At 42.9% G+C, this 22,497-nt stretch overlaps 1 protein-coding gene across 3 annotated transcripts in view; it reads right to left on the bottom strand.

Moving 5' to 3' along the window:
- LOC137374835 (nuclear body protein SP140-like protein) overlaps positions 1 to 22,497 on the bottom strand; it is a 101,523-nt gene that overhangs the window by 5,005 nt on the left and 74,021 nt on the right. For all 3 annotated transcript variants that reach the window (XM_068041380.1, XM_068041379.1, XM_068041381.1), the window contains exons 9-15: positions 21,513 to 21,582; positions 17,713 to 17,817; positions 6,227 to 6,369; positions 3,830 to 3,901; positions 3,226 to 3,341; positions 1,579 to 1,699; positions 698 to 769 (exon numbers count right to left, since the gene is read on the bottom strand). In XM_068041380.1, coding sequence (XP_067897481.1) covers positions 698 to 769; positions 1,579 to 1,699; positions 3,226 to 3,341; positions 3,830 to 3,901; positions 6,227 to 6,369; positions 17,713 to 17,817; positions 21,513 to 21,582 — 699 coding nt within the window. The remainder of the gene's footprint in view (positions 1 to 697; positions 770 to 1,578; positions 1,700 to 3,225; positions 3,342 to 3,829; positions 3,902 to 6,226; positions 6,370 to 17,712; positions 17,818 to 21,512; positions 21,583 to 22,497) is intronic.

Below are 22,497 nucleotides of genomic sequence, written 5' to 3'. Positions count from 1 at the left end.
CCTGACTTGGAACTATATCGCCATTCCTTCACTGTCGCTGGGTCAAAATCCTATAATTCCCTTCCTAACAGCACTGTGGTTGTACCTACTCCACATGGACTGCGGCGGTTCAAGAAGGCAGCTCACCACCACCTTCTCAAGGGTAGTTAGGGATGGGTAATAAATGCTGTCCTAGCCAGCGACGCCCACATACCACAAATGAATAAAACAAAATTCTACAGCACTGTCTACAGAGAAACTGTTCAGAGCTTTACAGGGCTAGTGGATAGTGAGTGGTTTTTGAATAAGAGAGAAGTGGAAGTGGGATCAGGAGGGGGTGAAAGCACTGGGCAGGAGGAAACAAGATGGAATGGCTTTGGGATGGAGCTGTACAGGACAGGCACACACTTACTTTAATGCATTTAGCAAACTTGTATGAACACTAATGCACACGTACGAACTCTAACACACCACAAGCGTCCACGTGCTAGTTCTAACACACACCTGGTGCATGCATTAGTTCTAACTCACACTTAGTGCATACAATAGCTCATTTAGTGCATCTTTATTCTAACAAGATTTACCATGTTGCTGGCTCTCACATACTGAGCACTTCAGCTGGCTAGAGCACAGCGTTTTCCACCCTAACTGTGACACTATGTAATTTAACACAAGCCGACTGCAAACGATAGAGTGATGACTCAGGTCAGATACTTACAGTGCAGGGGGTTTTGTCAAACACCACACACTCTGCCTTACAGTATAGTTGGAGTAAAATATATTCACATTTCTGTAATTAAAAACACCCAGTTAGACACAAATAATAAATGTTGCGTTTGCAAAATTTTCTTTAATATATAATAGTTATTACACCAGACAACATAAACACCATCCCTGGACTGTGAACATCAGCAGCTATTTGGTTATAGGAAGAATCATAGCCAAATGCAATCCTGTCCTTACCCAGCACATGCACAATATTCAGCCGGAATTTCTATAGGGTGATCAGGAAGAGGGACCCAGGCTGATTTTCCTTGTCCCTAACATCAAGGCACTGAAGCCAATTGTAGCACTCTCACGGACATGTAGGAAATCAGCTGGCTCGACCAAACGTAGGGCCATCATGGTCCATGTGGCTCAGTACATTGGTTGGGGCATTTATCAAGATTAAACTATTTCTGTTTCTGAGGTTTTAAAAAACAAATTCAAAAGGTGATTGTTATACATATAACCAACAGCAAAAAAAAGATGGTTGAATGCATGCATTTTATAAGTGTGCACATTGAACTTCCAACCAATTGGATGGCAGAACTAGGAGAGTAGATCAAAGCATAACATGAAAAATCATGGGGATCTAATGGTGTTCTAACAAATACCCTATTGGGGCCAGAGCATGATGAGTGAACAATTAACCTTCCCACCATTTTCCTGTGAGGTCTACACCTCACTGAGTGAAGAATGGACATTCACACTGTTCCCTGTTGGGCTCACTGTTCACGGTATGAAAAAGTAATCTTCATACTACCCTTCATGAGGCTCATAGCTTACTGAGTGCAAACTGTACAGACGCGCTTAGATGCTCTTATCATGCAGACTTACCAGAATGTACTCTGGAGTCATGGCTGATTTATATACATCGAACTCACTGCTGGAGACACTTGCCCTTGCTTTATTTTCTGATAGTTTGTCCATTTTGCAGAAGGTACAGACCAAATTCTCACTGGAATTAATTAACAAAATGGAACTTTTAAACTGAAATCTTTTGATTAGAGACATGTCAGTAGGAAATACCAAAGGCAAGAAGAGGCCATCTATCTTCTCAAAGCCCATTCCTCCATTACATTAACTAATCCTCCTACACCTAGCAAAATCCATTTCTTTTGTACATTAATTTTCCCATTGACGTTGTTGCAAATTTGAGGTCTTCAGTAGACATTCTCGGAATATCTTGTGCCTCCTAAAATCTGCAGAATATCTTTACTGCCCAATATTTAATGATATGCTGGTGTGACCCAGGGCCAGGAAATAAATACAGTGATCTTGCTAGGTGCATCACTCCTATCTTTCAGAAGACAGACTGAAAACACTCTGAGACAAGGCCAACTGTAAATCAACAAACTGCTTTATTTTACATGAGGAAACAGAGTACTGTTTTCACAATGAGACCTACTTATTTCCTATTGCTCCTCAGAACATCAAAAATAATAAATTAGGTAAAATGTACACTTTGCTATGAATCAACTTCACTTTGCAAGTTAGTATCATGGAATAGCCTGGAACTGATTTAGAAAGTGAACCCCCTCTGGCGCGATCGGAATGTAAAACTGGATTGTCTCTTTTCGCGAAAGGGTAGCCAAAAGCTTGATCTCTGACCGCTCCCTCAAATCTGCCTCAAGAATTAGTTTGCCAAGCAGTCAGTCAAAGCTAATCCCTTGAATCAAAAACCTCCTTCCTCGTTTGGTGTCAGAGTCATGTCCTAGCTAGCCAAGACTCATGCTGGTACCTCTGATTCAGAACTACTCCAATATTACAGATATGAACCTTTCTGGAATATACAAATAACCCCCTCCAAATTGTCTCAGACTGATAAGGTATTATGAGTATACAACTTGCATCATCTGCTACCCCAGTAAAAGTTCCTGATCAATATCCTGAATAACCTCAATGTCCACAGAAATTAGCTCTTTGTGAGGCATATTTAATTTCATAGCATTATTCCCAAATTTCCTTTCAGGCCATATAGATAATATCTTGAAATCCTCCAGTACCCCCTAACGTCCCATCATACATCTAGATGCAGTTTGATCATCTCCAGTGTCTTAGCTTCTATTTCTTGTTTGAGTAAGGAAGTGGCTTTCCTATCAGGCCTGAGTTAAAATGCCATCAGGGTCCGATAAGCATCATTTGCACATATCAATTATGAGTCCGCCAGTTTCCGGTGAGTGCCTTTGCCACCTACTCCTATTGGACACTGTAGGATCCGAGCAGCTTTCCAGCAGGTAAGTAACCCAGGACATTATAACTGCCCACCTGCCTGGTCAGGCTGGCTTTTATTCTCTTTGTTGGCACGCAGTACCAAGTCTGAGTCTAAAAATGGGCCCAGATTAATTTCTTCCCCTATGATGCATGAAAGACCCATTTCTATGTTGTAACATTCCATTATTCTATGAATGACTTGTTTCTAACATTCTAGTGCCCGAACTCTGTTGTCATAGCACAATGATAAGTTGAAGACAAAATACAAACCTTGAAGTTGGGTTGATTGAGGGAACATGGCAGGGGGGGTGAAAAGCTTTGGGACATTTGTCACAGCAGATCAGATCCCCTGCATCTTCGCACACTGTACATTCATCGTCGTTCTCCTGTTTATGTAAAATAGCAAGTTATACACAAAAACACCAAAAACTGAGTGACCCCACTGAAATCTCCAATACACACAACTTGGGTAACTTAGTAACACAATGAAACCAGGAGACAAATACAGATACATGTCTGTTCTATGTTTCCCTCTGTCACTATCGCTGCCTGTCTCTCTAGCTTTGTGCATCTGTCTCTTACTCTTTCTCGGTCTTCATCTGTTTTTCTTTATGAATCTTCTGAACTGCCTATTTCTCCCTCTCTCTTTCTCACTAGGTCTCTCTCTATCTCTGTCTGTTTATCACTATCCACCTGTCTCTCTATTTATGTACCACCATCCTGCTCTCTGTTTACCCATAATTGTACCGGGATCAGTATGCCCCATATCTGCACTGGGATCAGGCTACTCTGGAACAGTAATGGGGTCAGTTTGCTTCATAAGAATACTGGTGTGAATCTGCTCTCTAAAGAATGACCTTTGGGCTCTATTTACCTGAGCTTCAAAATCTGCAGATGTGCATGCTTCACACAAACAGTCAGGCTTGTGAAGTTTCAAGTAGCCTTTCTGGAAAAATAAAATTAAAAAAAAAATCAGTGGAAAGAGACCTAGGAAGAAAAATGAAATCATATTAAGTTATATACAACTGGATACCAAACCTATGGACATATTATAGGGTGTAACAGAGTGTGCTAGACCATGGCACAGAATGAGGGAGATGGAGACAGATTGCATCTGACAGTGGAACAACATGAATGTGACAGTGGGATAGAGTGAGCGTTATGGAGCGAGTATGGAAATGTGACAAAGTGAGTGGGACTGACTGAATGTGATAGTAGGGCAGAGTGAATGTGACAGAAGATTACTGTATGTTGCTGATATATGCGGTGATAACAAGGCTGGAAAGATGGAAAAGGATGGGAGACAGTGGGTGGAGACCATGTTCAGTAGCATAGGGTGCAGGCTGGGGGTGGGGATACTTTGTCTGACACTGTGAGCAAGTTAGATTAATACTCAATTTCAACTAAATGTTGTTACGATCCCATTAAGGACCATTAACTTTTAAAAAGGGAAGGTTGAATTCCCAGTTACTACTGAAAGAATTATGCCACAAAATTTCACCTTTTAAACAACAAAACTTTACTGTACAAGAGTTAAACAAAGCAAAACGCTACTAATTTAACACTACAATTTGATAACACATGCTTTAAATTTAAAATCTGAACAGAACATGAAGACGTATACTTTAAACTCCAAATCTCAACAGAGTACCCCCGCTTGACTTTTACTTCCACCCCAAGAGTTCCCCTATACTTTACAGGATCTTAGCGGTTTGTTCACTTCTTCTGGGACCAATCCAAAATACATCATAGCTGTTAGGAATTCACCTCAATTTCCATAATTTCTCAGCTCTTTTCTGAGATGTCAGATCTCCTGGGGATTCTTCCTCTAGTTTCGGCTCGGCAAACCCTCCAGTTTTCCTTCAACACCTCATGAATCTGGATTTCACAGCTTGGGTATGGACCTTACTCAAAACACAAACACTGCTGGTTCTTGATGGCCTCTATGCTCCTAAGCTCAGGTGTTATCAAAGCAAAATACTTTCTCTGTGACCAACTGCCTGTCTGAAGCCAGAAGCTTTCTAAAAGTCAACTACGTTTCTGTCAGGAAGCACACCGATCAAATGACCAATAGGCACCACTCTCCCCACCACCACCCACCCCTGCATCATCTATCTCCAAAGCATAAGTTACACGTGGGATGTCCCAGAGAGCAATTTAAACTAATCATTTCCAACTCCAAGTCTTCTCTTTGTTCTTGGAAATTATATGAATAATCCAAAACCCTGATTGAGGCAGCTGCAGACACATTGTCTCCATCAAGAAGTTTAGAGAGATTCTCATTGTTTAGAGTCTTCACACTTCCCATTATGGCCTTATTAAATAAATATGGGCCACCCTTGGATTTGTAACCACCCTAGGTTTTGTTTGCCAGCTTCTAAAACCAGGTGTTTTAATTTGTGTTGCATTAAAACAATCAATCCCAAAATTACTACAGACTATGAATCAGGTATTTGTAACAGTGTTTATTTAAATGCGCATAGCTGCTGGCTCAGAAGCTTTTCATTTAATGTTTTAAAGTTAAATTCTGACTGCTTTTAGCAACTATCTCAGGTTACCTCCATCTAATTTACATGACACTGGGGTGGAAATTTGTCTGGGCCCTTTTTTGGGACCCGAAATTGGGGTTCGCACCTCATTTATGTATGATGACTTGCGATTTAAAGTCAGCTACCTGAAGGATTGTTCTGGTTCTGGGATGGGGGGGTGGGTTGGTGGGGGTATGTAGTCGTGGGGGTGGATAAGGGATGATCGTAATTACTGTGTAATCAGGGGAGTACTCTACATCTTTCTTTGACAGCGAGAGCTACCACTTAGGAATCCTGAGCAGGTCAATCTCGGCACCTGCTCTGCTCATTGAATCAAATGTCCCTGATGATTACTTTAACAGGCGTTAGGCCCCCAATTAGCACATGCAAGGGACCAGAGGCCTGTTTTAGGTGGCTACCTAGAATGCCTGAAAAATGGGCCCAATAAATTTGGTAGTGGCCTGCACTCATGCGCAGACTAGGGGCTAAATTTGTCAGTGTTGTGTCCGTTTTACACCCAGAAAATGGGCACTACACGGATCACGTTTTGCCCACTGAGTGCTGTTAGAGACTGCTCTCTGGTAACACACTGTGAAGCCCCCTACGTTGGTTTCAATATTGCTGGTAACCTGATATTTTAAAATGTGAGTGTTTAAAATGTGCCCGATGTTAAAGATGTACGTTTAAAGCTCCCCATTAACCGTGCATCACCTATCCCAAACTTTGGATTTAGTGGAACATACCTGGATCAGTTTGCCCAGAGTTTCTGATTTACAGCGGATATTTCTCTTCCAGTATCGAATGTCTGGTCTGACACCACTTATATTTTCAAACTCTGATGGAGTCAGCCATTGAGTCTTCGTTCGAATGCATTTTCCATTAATTCCTTAAAGACAAGAAATGGAAAGAATGTGATACATATATTTATTGGATCTGTAGAGAATTCTCACCAGCTGGGGCAAAGGGCACATATTTTGTTCCACGAGGAGGGTACATTTGTAAGTCTTGACTGTTAGAAGAGGAAAAACAAGTGTATAGTAGGAAGATCACATGCGTATGTCAGCTTAGGTGCATAGGGAATGAGGAGGTAAAAGGGTCAGGCAGAACAAGGTAATAACAAACATATCAGGGCAGAGGAAGGGCAATCTCCATTAGTAGCTAGAACATAAATAGGAACAGGAGTAGGCCACATGATCCCTCAAGCATGCTCCGCCATTCAATTAGATTATAGCTGAACTTATAAATCAACTCCACTTTCGCGCCCTATCCCCCATACTTTGTGTCCAAAATGCTATCAATCTCAGTCTTGAATATATTCACCAATTAAGCATCAAAAGCTCTCTGGGGCAATGTTCCCGCTAAGTGCAGAAGGTTTTAGTTTAGACAGGCATCAAGATCGACGCAGGCTTGGAGGGCCGAATAGCCTGTTCCTGTGCAGTACTGTTCTTTGACCTTTGACCTTTAAGCTGTGCAACAATCCAAAGGTTCCCATGCAGGCCGTGCACAAGTTGGCCCCTTTAAGTTGTGTGTATAGCCCGGCAACATTTTTTGTTTTATTTGTTCGGGGGGATGTGGGCATCGCTGGTTAGGCCAGCATTTATTGCCTATCTCTAATTGCCCTTGAGAAGGCGGTGGGGAGCTGCCTTCTTGAATTGTTACAGTCCATGGGGTGTGGTTACACCAACTGTGCTGTTAGGAAGGGAGTTCCAGGATTTTAACCCAGCAACAGTGAAGGAATGGCAATATAGTTCCAAGTCAGGATGGTGTGTGACTTGGAGCGGAACTTGCAGGTGGTGGTGTTCCCATGCATCTGCTGTCCTTATCCTTCCAGTGGTAGAGGTCATGGGTTTAGAAGGTGCTGTCGAAGGAGCCTTGGTGGGTTGCTGCAGTGCATCTAGTATATGGTACACACTGCTGCCACTGTGCCTTGGTGGTAAAGGGAGTGAAGGTTGAAAGTGGTGGATGGGGTGTCAATCAAGCGGGCTGCTTTGTCCTGGATGTTGTTGAGCTTCTTGAATATTTTTGGAGCTGCACCCATCCAGGCAAGTGGAGAGATTCCATCACACTCCTGACTTGTGCCTTATAGATTGTGGAGAGGCATTGCGGAGACAGGAAGAGAGTTACTCGCCACAGAATTCCCAGACTCTTACCTGCTCTTGGAGTCACAGCTTTTATGTGGTTACTCCAGTTCAGTTTCTGGTCAATAGTGACCCCCAAGATGTGGATAGTGGGGCATTCATTGACGGTAATGCCATTGAACATCAAGGGGAGATGGTTAGATTCTCTCTTGTTGCAGATGGTCATTGCCTGGCATTTGTGTGGTGCAAATGTTACTTGCCACTTATCTGCCCAAACCTGCATGTTGTCCAGGTCTTGCTGCATATGGACATGGACTGCTTCAGTATCTAAGGAGGCGTAAATGGTGCTGAATATTGTGCAATCGTCAGCAAACATCTGACCTCTGACCTTACGATGGAGGGATGGTCATTGATGAAGCAGCAAAAGATGCTTGGGACAAGGACATCACTGAGGAATTCCTGCAGTGATAATTGGCCTCCAACAACCATAACCACCTTCCTTTGTGCTAGGTATAACTCCAACCAACCGAGAGGTTTCCCCCGATTCCCATTGACTCCAGTTTTGCTAGGGCTCCTTGATGCCATACTCGGTCAAATGTTACCTTCATGTCAAGAGCAGTCACTCTCACCTCTTGAGTTCAGCTCTTTTATTCATGTTTGAACCAAGGCTGTAATAAGGTCAGGAGCTGAGTGGCCCTGACGGAACCCAAACTGAGCGTCACTGAGTAGGTTATTGCCGAGTATGTGCTGCTTGATGGCACTGTCAATGACCCCTTCCATCACTTTGCTGATGATTGAGAGTAGGGTGGTATTTGGCCGGGTTGGACTTGTGCTGCTTTTTATGTACAGGACATACCTGGGCAATTATCCATATTGTCGTGTAAATGCCAGTGTTGCAGCTGTACTGGAACAGCTTGGCTAGGGGCGTGGTAGTTCTGGAGCACGTCTCAATACTATTGCTAGAATGTTGTCAGGCCCCATAGCCTTTGCAGTATCCAGTGCTTTCAGCCATTTCTTGATATCACATGGGGTGAATTGGATTGGCTGAAGGCTGGCATCTGTGATTCTGGGGACGTCAGGAGGAGGATGAGATGGATCATCAACTCGGCACTTCTGGCTGAAGATGGATGCACACGCTTCAGCCTTGTCTTTTGCACTGATGTGTTAGGCTGCCCCATCATTGAGGGTGGGGATATTTGTGGAGCCTTCTCCTCCTGTCAGTTGTTTAATTGTCCATCACCATTCATGACTGGATGTGGCAGGACTGCAGAGCTTAGATCACAAAGCCCTGTCTATTGCATGCTGCTTCCGCTGTTTGGCATACAAGTAGTCCTGTGTTGTAGCTTCACCAGGTTGACACCTCATTTTTAGGTATGCCTGGTGCTGCTCCTGGCATGCCCTCCTGCACTCTTCATTGAACCAGGGTTGGTCTCCTGGCTTGATGGTAATGATAGAGTGGGGGATATGCTGGGCCATGAGGTTACAGAATGTGGTTGAATACAATTCTGCTGCTGCTGATGGCCCACAGTGCCTCATGGATGCCCAGTTTTGAGTCACTAGATCTGTTTGAAATCTATCCCATTTAGCATGGTGGTAGTGCCACACAACATGATGGAGGGTATCCTCAGTGTGAAGATGAGACTTCGTCTCCACAAGGATTGTGCAGTAGCCACTCCTACCAATACTGTCATGGACAGATGCATTTGCAACAGGTAGATTGGTGAGGACGAGGTCAAGTAGGTTTTTGCCTCTTCTTGACAGATCCAATCTAGCAGCTATGTCCTTTAGGATTCGGCCAGCTCGGTCAGTAGTGGTGCTACTGAGCCACTCTTGCTGATGGACATTGAAGTCCCCCACCCAGAGTACATTTTGTGCCCTTGCTACCGTCAGTGCTTCTTCCAATTGGTGTTCAACGTGGTAAAGCACTGATTCATCAGCCGAGGGGGGACAGTAGGTGGTAATCAGCAGAAGGTTTCTGTGCCCATGTTTGACCTAATGCCATGAAACTTCATGGGCTCCAGAGTCAATGCTGAGAACTCCCAGGTCAACTTCCTTCCGACTGTATACCACTGTGCCACCACCCCTGGTGGGTCTGACTTGTCAGTGGGATAGTGTTAATGGTGTCTGGGACATTGTCTGCAAGGTATGATTCCGTGAGTATGACTATGTCAGGCTGTTGCTTGACTAGTCTGTGGGATAGCTCTCCTTATTTTGGCACAAGCCCCCAGATGTTAGTAAGGAGGACTTTGCAGGGTCGACAGGGCTGGGTTTGCCGTTGTCGTTTCTGGTGCCAAGGTCGATGCCGGGTGGTCCATCCGGTTTCATTCCTTTTCTTACACTTTGTAGCAGTTTAATACAGCTGAGTGGTTTGCTGGGCCATTTCAGAGGGCAGTTTAGAGTCAACCACATTGCTGTGGAGCTGGAGTCGCATGTAGGCCAGACCAGGTAAGGACAGCACATTTCCTTCCCTAAAGGACATTAGTGAACCAGATGGGTTTTTATAACAATCGACAATGGTTTCATGATCAATACTACACTCGGTTTTTCATTCCAGATTTATTAATTGAATTCAAATTCCACCATCTGCCATGCTGGGATTCAAACCCATGCCCCCAGAGCATTAGTCTGAAGCTCTGGGTTTCTAGTCTGGTGACATTATCACTACCCCACTGCATCCCCAAATGGGTCGCACTCTTAAATCGTCTGCGCACTCCAAAAAAATTTAGAAGGTATGTTGCTCTAGGATGGGAGGGAGAAAAGTCCAAAGATTCACAACCCTCTGAGTGAAGAAGTTTCTCCTCAACTCAGTCCTAAATGGCTGACCTCTTATCCTGAGTCTATGCTCCCCAGTTCTGTCGTCTCCAGCCAGGGGAAACAGCCTCGCAGCATCTAACCTGTCAAGCACTCTAAGAGGTTTACACATTTCAATGAGATCACCTGTCAATCTTCTAAACCCTAGAGAGTATAGTCCCAACGCAATCAATCTTTCCTCAGTGGATAGCTCTTTCATCCCAGGAATGAATCTAATGAACCTTACATGAAGGACATAATTGCTCTGGAGAGAGTACAGAGGAGATTTACAAGAATATTGCCAGGGCTTGAAAATTGCAGCTATGAGGAAAGATTGGATAGGCTAGGGTTGTTTTCCTCAGAACAGAGGATGCTGAAGCGTGCCTTAATTGAGATGTACAAAATTATGAGCGGCCAAGATAGCGTAGACAGGAAGGACCTGTTCCTCCTAGTGGAGAGGTCAATTATCGGGGGCAAGATTTAAGGTGATTGGTAGAAGGATTAGATGGGACACGAGGAAAAACCTTTCTCATGCAGAGGGTGGTGGGTGTCCGGAATTCACTGCCCGGATTGGTGGTGGAGGCAGAAACCCTCAACTCTTTTAAAAGGTACCTGGACATGCACCTGAATTGCTGTAACCTGCAAGGCTATGGACCAGGTGCTGGAAGGTGGGATTAGATTGGGCGGCTAGTTTTTTGCAGTCGGTGCAGACGGTGGGCTGAATGGTCTCTTTTTAAGCCATAACTTTTCTATGGTTCTATGGTTCATTGAATCCCCTCTAAGACAAGTTGGGTGTGGGGATGGTAGGAGGCAGGGGTGTCCACAGGTCATTTAAGCGTCTTGGGAAAGGAAATCTCATTGATTCCAGGGCTGTAGAGGGGCAGCATAATTCTGGTTTGGTGCTTCTGTCCAGCTCCAGAACAGGGGGTCAACCCAGGAAGATCAGTTCTAGAAACCCATTGCATTGAATTGAGGAATATGAAAAGATCAGTCACATTATAGATCACCAAACAGTGGAAGCAGAGGGTGAAATTCACAGACAAACAATAGTCAACAATAGTTGTAATTATAAGAGATTTTAATTATTTTAAAGTAATTTGGGCGAGGGAAATATATTTGGTGAAAAAGGAGAGAATTTTCCTTGCAATTTGCTCAGGACTGTTTTATCAGCCAATATGTCGCTACTCCAATAAGGACTAAAGCTGGTAACCTAAAATAGGAGAATGATCAGGAAACAATGGCCACGCTAAAGTAACGGAACGAAAAGAATGAAGAAAAGATAATTGATCGGGCAAAACATACGTCTAATTATAGCGCAATGAAAAAAGAGCTTGCCCAGATTACAAGGGAGGAAAAGTTGACAAGTGGAACTGTAACTTAGTATGGAAAACATTTAAACAAGAGATGAAGAGGTTACAGATTCAATACAGTCCAGTAAGATAAAAGGGGCGTGTGTCACAGGCTTGGGTTTCTAGGATGAATACAGAGATCAGATCAAATTTGGAACTTTAAAAAAAGCATTTAGAGATTACAGAGTAGGTAATAAAATGGAAATCAGGACAAGTATAGAGGATATGGAAAAGCTACAGATGGGAATATTGGAAAGACTGAGAAACAATTAGCATAAAACATTAAGGCGAATAAAAAGACTTTCTATTGGCACCTTATGAGGAAGAGGATAGTCAATGGAGGGGTAGAGCCAACTGGAAATGTAGGAGGCAAGGAGATTGGGGAATGGCAGAGGTACAAAATATAGTGCTTTGTCTCAGTTTTAATCGAGGAGATGGATATTGGAATTACATCAACAGCAGTGGGCGTGGAACATTTAATGGAGGTTATAAGAAATGGGCTGAAGAAATCACTCAAACATAAAGGTGACAAATGACTGGGAGTCTAAGTGCCAGTAGATGGGGGCGGGGGGAGGCGAGGTAATTATGGCCTCAGTACCTCGAAAACAGGCTCATTTTTAACCTTTAAATTGACTACTTGCCTGTGCCGCTCAGCACCTGACAATACTGAACACCCAATTACAATGGGTATTAATTTAATCCATCAAGGAAAACCCAAAGATGCTTTATAAATACATAATGAGAGAAAGGATAACTAAGGACAGGTTAGGGCCTATTAGAGACCAAAAAGATAACTTGTGTGTGGAGGTCAAGACGTGGGCATGGATCCGAATGAATACTTTGCATCTGTTTAATCAGAGCAAGAGGAAATATTAAGGTGCTTAGCATCCTTCAAAGTGGATAAATCACGAGGTCCAGATGAAATGTGTCCCAGGTTGCTAACGGAAGCAAGACAAGAAATAGCAGAGGCTCTAAACTTCATTTTCCAATCCTCTGTTGCTACAAGCATGGTGCCAGAGGACTGAAGGACTGCTAACATTGTACCATTGTTTAAAAATGGAGAAAGGGATAGGCCGAGTAATTACAGGCCAGTCAGCCTAACCTTGGCGGTGGGCAAATTATTGGAAAAAATTCTGAAAGACAACATAAATCATCATTTAGAAAGGTATGGATTAATTAAGGGCAGTCAGCATGGATTTGTTGAAGGAAGGTCATGTCTCACTAACTTGATTGATTTTTTTTGAGGAGGTAACAAGGAGGGTAGCTCACTTGGTGTAATCAACATGGATTTTTGCAAGGCTTTTGACAAGGTCCCACATGACAGACTGGCCAGAAAATTAAAAGCTCATGCAATCCAAAGGAAAGTGGCAAGTTGGATCCAAAATTGACTCAGTGGTAGGGAGCAAAAGGTTACGGTCAATTGGTGTTACTGTGATTAGAAGGTTGTTTTCCATGGAGTTCTTCAGGGCTCAGTACTAGGTCTTTTGCTGTTCATGATATATATCAATGATTTAAACTTAACACGTAGGGGGTATAATTAAGAAGTTTGAAGATGATAGGAAAATTGGCCGTGTGGTTGATAGTGAGCAAGAAAGCCGTAGACTGCAGAAAGATATCAATGGACTGGTCAGGTGGACAGAGAAGTGACAAATGGAATTCAATCCGGTGAAATGTGAAGTAATGCTTTTGGGGAGGACAAACAAGGCAAGGGAATACACATGAAATGGTAGGATTCTGAGAAGTGTAGAGGAACAGAGAGACCTTGGAGTGTATATCTACAGATCCTTGAAGGTAGCGGGATAGGTAGATAAGGTGGTCAAGACGGTATATGGGATACTTTCCATTATTGGCCGAGGCCTGGCATATAAGAGCAGGGAAATTATGCTAGAACTGTATAAAACACTAGTCAGACCGCAGCTACAGTACTGCATGCAGTTCTGGTAACTGCATTACAGGAAGGATGTGATCACACTAGAGAGGGTACAAAAGATGTTTATGAGGATGTTGCCAGGATGCAGAATTTTAGCTATGAGGAAAGATTGGATGCCTTGGGTTTTTTGCTTTGGAACAGAGGACACTGAGAGGAGATTTAATTGAGGTGTATAAAATTATGAGAGGCCTATAGTGGATAGGAAGGACGTATGTTCATTAGCAGAGAGGTCAATAACCATGGGGCATAGATTTAAAGTAATTGTCAGAAGGATTATAGAGGAGTTGAGAGTAATCCTTTTCATCTAGATGTTGGTGGGGCTCTGTAACTCACTGCCTGAAAGGGTGGTAGAGGCAGAAACTTTCATCATGTTTTAAAACACTTGGATATGCAATTGAAATGTTGTAACCTACAGGGCTACAGACAAAGAGATGGATGGTGGTATTCGACTGGATCTGTCTTTCTCAGCTGGCACAGACATGATGGGCTGAATTGCCTCCTTCTGTGCTGCAAATCTTTCTATGTTTCTAATCCATCATACGATTAGAGCTTATAGTGCAAAAGGACCCAGGAGGAATCAGAACGGTTGTCATGTGTCAGTCCCATGAGTAACATTCTACAATCCCAGCACAACCACTTGGACATGTCAGAAGAGGCCCACCTTTATCCATCTACACATCAGCAGTGAGGCTTTCACTGAGCTGTGCCCTCTGCTGAAACCTGGCCTGCAGATAACACCCAGCCCAGAGGCAACCCAGCCTTGCACATTGGTTGAAGTCACCACTGTACCAAACTTTTATTTGATCTTCTCATTCCAAGCAGTTCCCAGTGATAGTTGCCATATTGATCAGCTGTCAAAATACTAATGCATCTAAAGATGTCACCGTAGTCAGGGGAAATGGAAAAGAAGCAACAACTTGAAGTCAATGGAAATCGATTTAAAGTGAGCTTCCAACTTGTTATCACCCACCTTACACTATCATACAAAGTCAAAATATACCCCCAGTCAGTTCATTTATCTAACTGTGTGTCTGACCATCAATCTTTGCTTTCTGAGTGTTATCCCTTGCTAATCTATTCTCTTTTCTTAAGATCCTACTCTTTTTAAGTACTACCTCAGTCAGGGCAGCATGTGGTTTCACACTGCTGTTTCTAATTATGAATGCTGTTAATGGGCTGCTAGGGATGCCATGCTTTGACTGAGTCATGAGGTAGCACTGCCAATACTGCAAGCACTTTGGCATCTGCTTTGACTGGCTACTGCAGTCCCCCTACCTCCAGTTGCCTGAGGGGTGGTTCTGAGAGGTGAAATACTCTTCTGTTTCTCTATTTGTCAGACTCCAGTTGATGTCTGGCCCTCAAGGAAGGATCTATTGTTATGAGATTCCTTCTGTTTTTATTTGTGAAATATGTTTTTTAAGAACATATATTTTGAATTATGGTCATTCATCTGGAATCTTGAAGAAACTGAACTTTGTATTTTTTTTAAAGAAGAAAAGGTCACCAGAAGGTTTGATATGATAAACAGTTACTGGAACGTACCTGTTTTCAAAGAACCCAGCAGGGGTTGTTTTGGCTTGATTGCAAAAGAGTGACAAGCCAAGATTTATAGATGTCACAAGACTTGCTTCTGGAAAATGTTTCATTTCATTTTGAACTGTTAAAAAAGCCACTTGGTGTTTGGCGTGAAACAAAATAAATTTGCTTATTGACTACCAGCCCATCTTTCTCTTGAAAAGGAATCCTGCATCAGGAGTGTTCCTATTTCCTCCTGTAGTTGAAGAAAGCCTGCACGATTGAAGAACTTGCATGTCAACTGTGTGGAACTGAAACCTTGGTTGTTGCATTTCTGCTTTAAGACCTGACTGAATCCTTCTGTAGCTGCATCTCTTGGAAGCCTACGCAAACTGATCATCAACATCACCTGTAAAGAACTGTTCTAGGAAGATCCCATTAACAGCCACCTATTCGCCTTTGGGATACCTCACCAAAACAAATAACTTCCTTCCATATCTTCTTTTCAGCCTAAGTTTCTTTTTTTAATTCCTTCTATTTTCTTGTAACAGCTATAAACAAAAATCCCTTTTTATTCTCGGTTAACCGGTTATGTCTGTATGTCTGTGTGTGAAGACTAGGATAAATAAGGGGCTTTAATATTTCAATTTGTGCCTATGTTTTGCTTTATTATTGGTTTAGACTTGGTTTATAATAAACGGATAATTTTGTTGTTTATTAAAGAAACCTCGTTGGTGTGCTTTATTCTGGGGACAAATAAAGTATATGATTAACTGTTTTGATAAGTGGAAACATTTAAATATATGTTGTGTGTGACCTGTGGAGAAGTGGGACTGAATTAACAGTGCACTCCTCCCACCTTGGTCATAACACTATGTGGACACATACTGCTGGCCAGCACTTAAAAGGGTGAAGTTTGTCACTGATGAGGCTCTCCAGATGAACCCCTCACCTCTGGAGAGCAGAAGTGCCTTCAAAGAACAAAGAACAAAGAAAATTACAGCACAGGAACAGGCCCTTCGGCCCTCCAAGCCGGCGCCGATCCAGATCCTCTATCTAAACATGCCGCCTATTTTCTAAGGGTCTGTATCTCTTTGCTTCCTGCCCATTCATGTATCTGTCTAGATACATCTTAAAAGACGCTATCGTGCCCGCATCTACCACCTCCGCTGGCAACGCGTTGCAGGCACCCACCACCCTCTGCGTATATTGAATTCAGTATATTGAAGCCCAGGACTTCAAAAGCATTGCTCGGTCACAATTGATGGGAATGTCATATGATTATTTTGCCTCATTTGCATGTGAACCCCAGCAGAATTTTTGACACCACCCAATCCAGACTAGTTTTCCACAGCAATGATGGAGGAAATTCAGGGTCACCGCACAACACAACACTAACCACTCTCAAATGCAGACACGTGTGCAATGCATGCACATTCACATGCTCACAAACCCATACATTCGCAATATTGCACACTTACCCATAAATTCATCTACACTTCACAGTCACATCGACATAAATACTCATGCATACATGCATATATACATACACATGTGCATATAGAATCATAGAACGTTTACCGCACAGAAAGAGGCTAGTCCATCGTGTCTGTGCAGGCCAAACAAAAATAAGCATTTGGTCCGAGGCCCATCAGGTTACAGCATTTCTGATGCATATCCAGGCGCCTTTTAAATGAGATGAAATTTTCTGCCTCTACCACTCTTTCAGACAGTGAGTTCCAGACTCCTACCACCCTTTGGGTGAAAAAAACTTTTCCTTATCTCTCCTCTAATCCTTCTACCAATCACTTTAAATCTCTGCCCCCTAGTCACTGATCTCTCTGCTAAGGTAAATAGGCTTTTCTCATCCACTGCATCCAGGCCCCTCACAACTTGGTACACCTCGATCAAATCTCTCCTCAGCCTCCTCTGTTCCAAGGAGAACAACCTTAGCCTATCCAATCTTTCCTCATAGCTGCAATTTTCTAGTTCTGGCAACATCCTCGTACATCTCTTCTGTACCCCCTCTAGTGCAATTATATCCTTTCTGTAATGCGGTGACCAGAACTGCACACAGTACTCAAGTTGTGGCCTAACTAATGTTTTATATGGTTTCAGCATAACCTCCCTACTCTTATATTCTATGCCTGGGCTAATAAAGGAAAGGATTCTGTATGCCTTCTTAACCACCTTATTGACCTGTCCTGCCACCTTCAGAGATCTGTGAACATTCACTCCAAGGTCCCTCATTTCCTCTCCACCTCTTAGTATTCTCCCATTTATTGTGTATTCTTTTGCCTTGTTTGACCTCCCCAAATATATTACCTCACACTTCCCTGGGTTAAATTCTATTTGTCACTTTTCTGCCCACCTGACCAGTTCATTGATATCTTACTAAGAGTGGAGAATGCAAAGCCACCACTCTACCCTTTGTGATTTAATTATATGTACTTACACATATATGCTTCCTCTCACATGTACACTCACATAAGGATGCACACACGTGTGGAATCATACCTGCCCACAAATGTACATACACACATGAGCAAACACCATTGAATCCATACCTGTTGTAAACCTGTGCTTGTGCAGAATCCCATTCATAGAACCACATCTAACTGGAAGCTTGTTTGAGCAGAAATCATCCATTTCAGTATCCTCAGTCTCTACACCTTCCAACAAAACCATTAAAAAAAATTAGTAAATGCTGCACAGGTTGTGAGGGGCATGAGCACTTGCAGTGCATGAGGGGAGCGATGTATGTGTTGGGGGGCAGTTTGTACAGCAGATGTGCAGAGTATGTGTGTACATTATTGCAGACTGAGTGTGCAGTGTAGTATCTGTTGCTTTCCCACTTTATTTTAGGACAGCATCAGCTCAATTGCTGATGATTGAATGCCCTGGCCACCCTGATATGCTGCCAAGAAAGTCAACCTATCCCTTGAGCTGTCAAATCCTCAGGAAGAGATACCATCACGTAGAGTGATAATGGACTGGGTGTTGTATCATTTGAACAAGGAATGCACGTGGAAATGGAAATGGCTGTAACTTGTGGGATAGGCATTGCTGACTTAGAGAAGTAAAAAAACTAGCATCCATATAGCATCTTTCATGACCACCAGATGTCTCAAAGTACTTGACAAACAATGAAGTGTTTTTGAAGTGCAGTCACTGTTGTAATGTGGGAAACGTGGCAGCCAATTTTCACACAGCAAGGTCCAACAAACAGTAATGTTATAATGGACAAATAATCTGTTTTTGATTGAGAGATAAATATAGGCCAGGGATGAAAGGGGCACCGTCCACTGTTTGGTACTTCTAACGCCATCTAAAAATTCCATCAAGGCCCCACAAACGGTGTAGGGCCCTGATTTGCATATTTAAATAGACCACTGCAGCAGACTGGATATTGGAAGGAACAGAGGGACGCTCTGAAGATAAGACTGGGGAATTAATAACGGGAAACAAGTGTCATGAGCAAGTGCTATGCCGAATAATGATTTTTTAATCCATGGGCTGGTAACCTGAATTCAATTTTTTAAAACGGTGACCACTAGAAGCTAAAATGGCCACCGATATTTGTATCAAAGCACCCTACATGCCGATGCATTGAGGTAGAGTCGAATCATCTGGCCAGTCCCCTCCAGAACAATAACTTGGGAGTTTGGAATGAATCACCTGGCCCATTAACAAGACATATAAAGGCAATCACAATCATAATCACTGAATTAGCAAGCACATTATTATGATCAGGTGAGGTGGGGTTGCAGGGCTCCCCTCTTTTCCCTCTCCTTGTTTGATCATAATAAGGTTTATTTCTTTTTAAAATTGAATGTTGTCACAAACACGTGCTATGCTGAATGATTTTTTAATCCATCGGTTGGAAACCTATTTACCTGCCATGATCATAAAAGAACCATTCGGACAGGTTTCCATGAGTTTCACAAAGAAAGAGGTTAGCTTTATTGTACCTAAACTGATCTAAGTAAAATAAAAAACTATGCTCCAACTTTCGCACACACAAGCGCACACACACGCACGCGTGAGGTGCACATACACACAAACACACACACACACAAATAAGTTACACAGTGGGGAAGGGTAGCTTGATCGGATTAGAGTCCAGAGCAATAAAAGGGGTATACAATGTGTGGAGTTTGGAAACTCGTTTGCTTCCGGCTCAACTTGGTGGTCCTGAAGCTTCTAGCTTGTGGAGGTGGCCAGCAGATTCAGGGCTTTCCTGGAGAACAGCATGCAGTTGGTTTTCTTCATGGGGTCTATGTCTGAGCAATGATAGACTTAGGTGGTCATGGCCAGCAGGCAGGGGTCGAAATTGCCAGGAGGACTGGGAATGGAAAGAGACAGAGAGGGCATCCACTTGGGTCTCTTCTGATAAGTGTTAGTTGCTTGCCTGCTGAGAGATAACAGCCAGCTTAAATCACACAGATGATGGGCCTGTCACATGATAGCTCGATGTGGATTTCCTCTTGCAACCTAATTATTTAATGTCTAGGACCTCCCCTTCTCTCAATCAAGGTCCCATTATTCAAATGATTACCGTTGAGTGGTAGAAGACACTAAAAGCATCACAACAATCGTAGAAAACCAGGAGGCAAAAGGGAGGAAGGAACTTAAAACAATCTTTATCACTAGAGAAAAACTAATGGGACTAAAGGCTGATAAGTTCCCTGGACCTGATGGCTTGCATCAAAGGGTCTTTTAAAAAGTGGCTGCAGAGATAGTGGATGCATTGGTTGTAATCTTCCAAAATTTCCCAGATTCTGGAAAGATCCCAGCAGATTGGAAAACCACTAACACCTCTGTTCAAGAAAGGAGGGAGACCGAAAGCAGGATACTATAGGCCAGTTAGCCTAAAATCTGTCATTGGGAAAATGCTGGAATCCATTATTAAGGAAGTAGCAGCAAGACATTTCGAAAATCATAATGCAATCAGGCAGAGTCAACATGGTTTTATGAAAGGGAAATCATGTTTAACAAATTTAATAGAGTTCTTCAAAGATGTAACAAGCAAGATGGATAAAGGGGAACCAATAGATGTCATGTATTTGGATTTCCAAAAGACATTCATTCAATAAGGTTCAACAGTAAAGAGTACTACACAAAATAACAGCTCATGGTTTTGGGGATAATATATTAACATGGATAGAGGATTGAATAACTAAAAAGAAAACAGAGAGATGGGGAAAATGGGTCATTTTCAGATTGGCAAACTGGAACTAATGGTGTGCCACAGGGATCAGTGTTGGGCCTCAACTATTTACAATCTGTACTAATGACTTGCATGAAGGGACCAAGTGTATTGTAGCCAAATTTGCAGAAGATACAAAAATAGGCGGAAAAGCAAGTTGTGAGGAGGACACAAAGAGTTTGCAAAGGGATATAGATAGGTTAAGTGAGAGGGAAAACATTTGGCAAATGCAGTATAATGTGGGAAAATGTGAGGGTATCTATTTTGGTAGGAAGAATAGAAAAACCAAATAGTATTTAAATAGAAAGAGACTACAGAATGCAGTGGTACAGAGGAATCTGGGCATCCTCATATATGAATCACAAAACGTTAGCATGCAGGCACAGCAAGTAATTAGGAAGGCAAATGGAATGTTGGTCATTATTGCAAGGGGGATGAAGTGTAAAGGTAGGGAAGTCTTTCTACAACTGTACAGAGCATTGGTGAAACCACACCTAGAATACAGCATACAGTTTTGTTCTCTTTATTTAAGGACAGATATACTTGCATTGGAGGCAGTTCAGAGAAGATTCACTAGGTTGATTCCTGGAGTTAAGGGATTGTCTTATGAGGAATGGTTGAGCAAGTTGGGCCTATTGTTATTGGAGTTTAGAAGAATGAGAGGTGATCTTATTGAAACATATAAGACTCTGAGGGGGTTTCACATGGTAGCTGCAGAAAGTATGTCAGTATGCGTCCCCTTGTGGGGGACTCTAAATCTTGGGGGCATAGTTTCAGAATAAGGGGTCATCTATTTAAGACGGAGATGAGATGAATTTCTTCTCTCAGAGGGTTCTGAATCTTTGGAATTCTCTACCCCAGACAGCTGTGGAGGCTGAGTGATTATATATATTCAAGGCTGAGATAGATATATTCTTGAACTATAGGGGAGTCAAGGGTTATGGGAGACAGGCAGGAAAGTGGAGTTCAGGCCAAGGTCAGCTCAGCTCTGATCTTGTGGAATGGTAGAGTAGACTCGAGGGCCCGTATGGCTTACTCCTGCTCCTATTTCTCATGTTCATTTTCTGCCCACTATCGCCCTGCTCCTGCTGGGCCTGAAAATCAGCACCTTGAATTCTGACACTATTTTTTTCAAAACACTATAGATTCATTTCAAACCTTTTCTGTGCTTCCCTGAAGACCCATCTTCACGCTGGATGGCAGATTCCTTCATCAACCCAGTGTGTTCCTGGAACAGCAACACATTCAATTTTACATTGCATGCCTTCTTAAACAGCACCTCCATGACATGGATTGAGTCTCATTCAGGCCTCACCCACATCCAGGCACGAAATGATTAATATTCATGATCCATCTGTTCCGACTCGAGAACAGGTCCCAACCCAAGTCTCACACATGAGTTTCTGAACCACTTACTAGGGAAAATGAACAGAGGTAGTTTCCCACTGCCATCCTAATGGTTTGTACTTTCTCCTAGTTGGACTGTATCCAAGAATGTAAGAGCCCCACTTACCTTTACAATGGATTGGAGTCGGTGGGGCAACCCCGCCCATCGGACGCAAGTACTCTCACTGGATGTCAATATAGTATTCAGAACCAGTCCTCCAGTCTCCACCTGCCAGGGCTATCTGGAGTGGGGTCAGAAACCAACCCTTCTGAATGAGCGTGGGCGTACTACCCCCGCCTGGATGTGACGATCTCGCTGAGTTGTCAACCCAGCTTTTAAAGACCACATTGTAGTCTCAATACACCGGGGCTGTCTGGAATGGGGCAAAAACCCTTCTACTTCTAACTCAGAGATGGAAATGCTACCACTGAGCCAAAGGCTCTCTCGTAATAAACATAATAATTTATCCCAAATAGCAATCTCAACATGTCAATCCAGTTTCCCTCAAATGATAGGGGTCAAGGATATCACAGAGTTTCTGAGCTCCAGAAGAAAAGGTTGGGATGGTACGCGAGACAAGTCTGTATAATGTGGAGAAGTGCAAGCCAGGGTCGCAGGCTTTGTGACCTTGAATTTTCCGAGTTGGCAGATATCAACTGACATAGCAGTTAAGGCACACCTTTGCTCTTGCTCTGGATTAGAGAGGGGAACAATTAGTCAAGGTTACAGCTTTTCATCAGTCCCTGACCCCTGCTG

Source organism: Heterodontus francisci, chromosome 11, assembly GCF_036365525.1.
Source record: "Heterodontus francisci isolate sHetFra1 chromosome 11, sHetFra1.hap1, whole genome shotgun sequence".
In the NCBI taxonomy this organism is placed as follows: domain Eukaryota; kingdom Metazoa; phylum Chordata; class Chondrichthyes; order Heterodontiformes; family Heterodontidae; genus Heterodontus; species Heterodontus francisci.
Note: the sequence above shows the minus strand (reverse complement) of the source record. Positions and strands in the feature narration are given on the sequence as shown.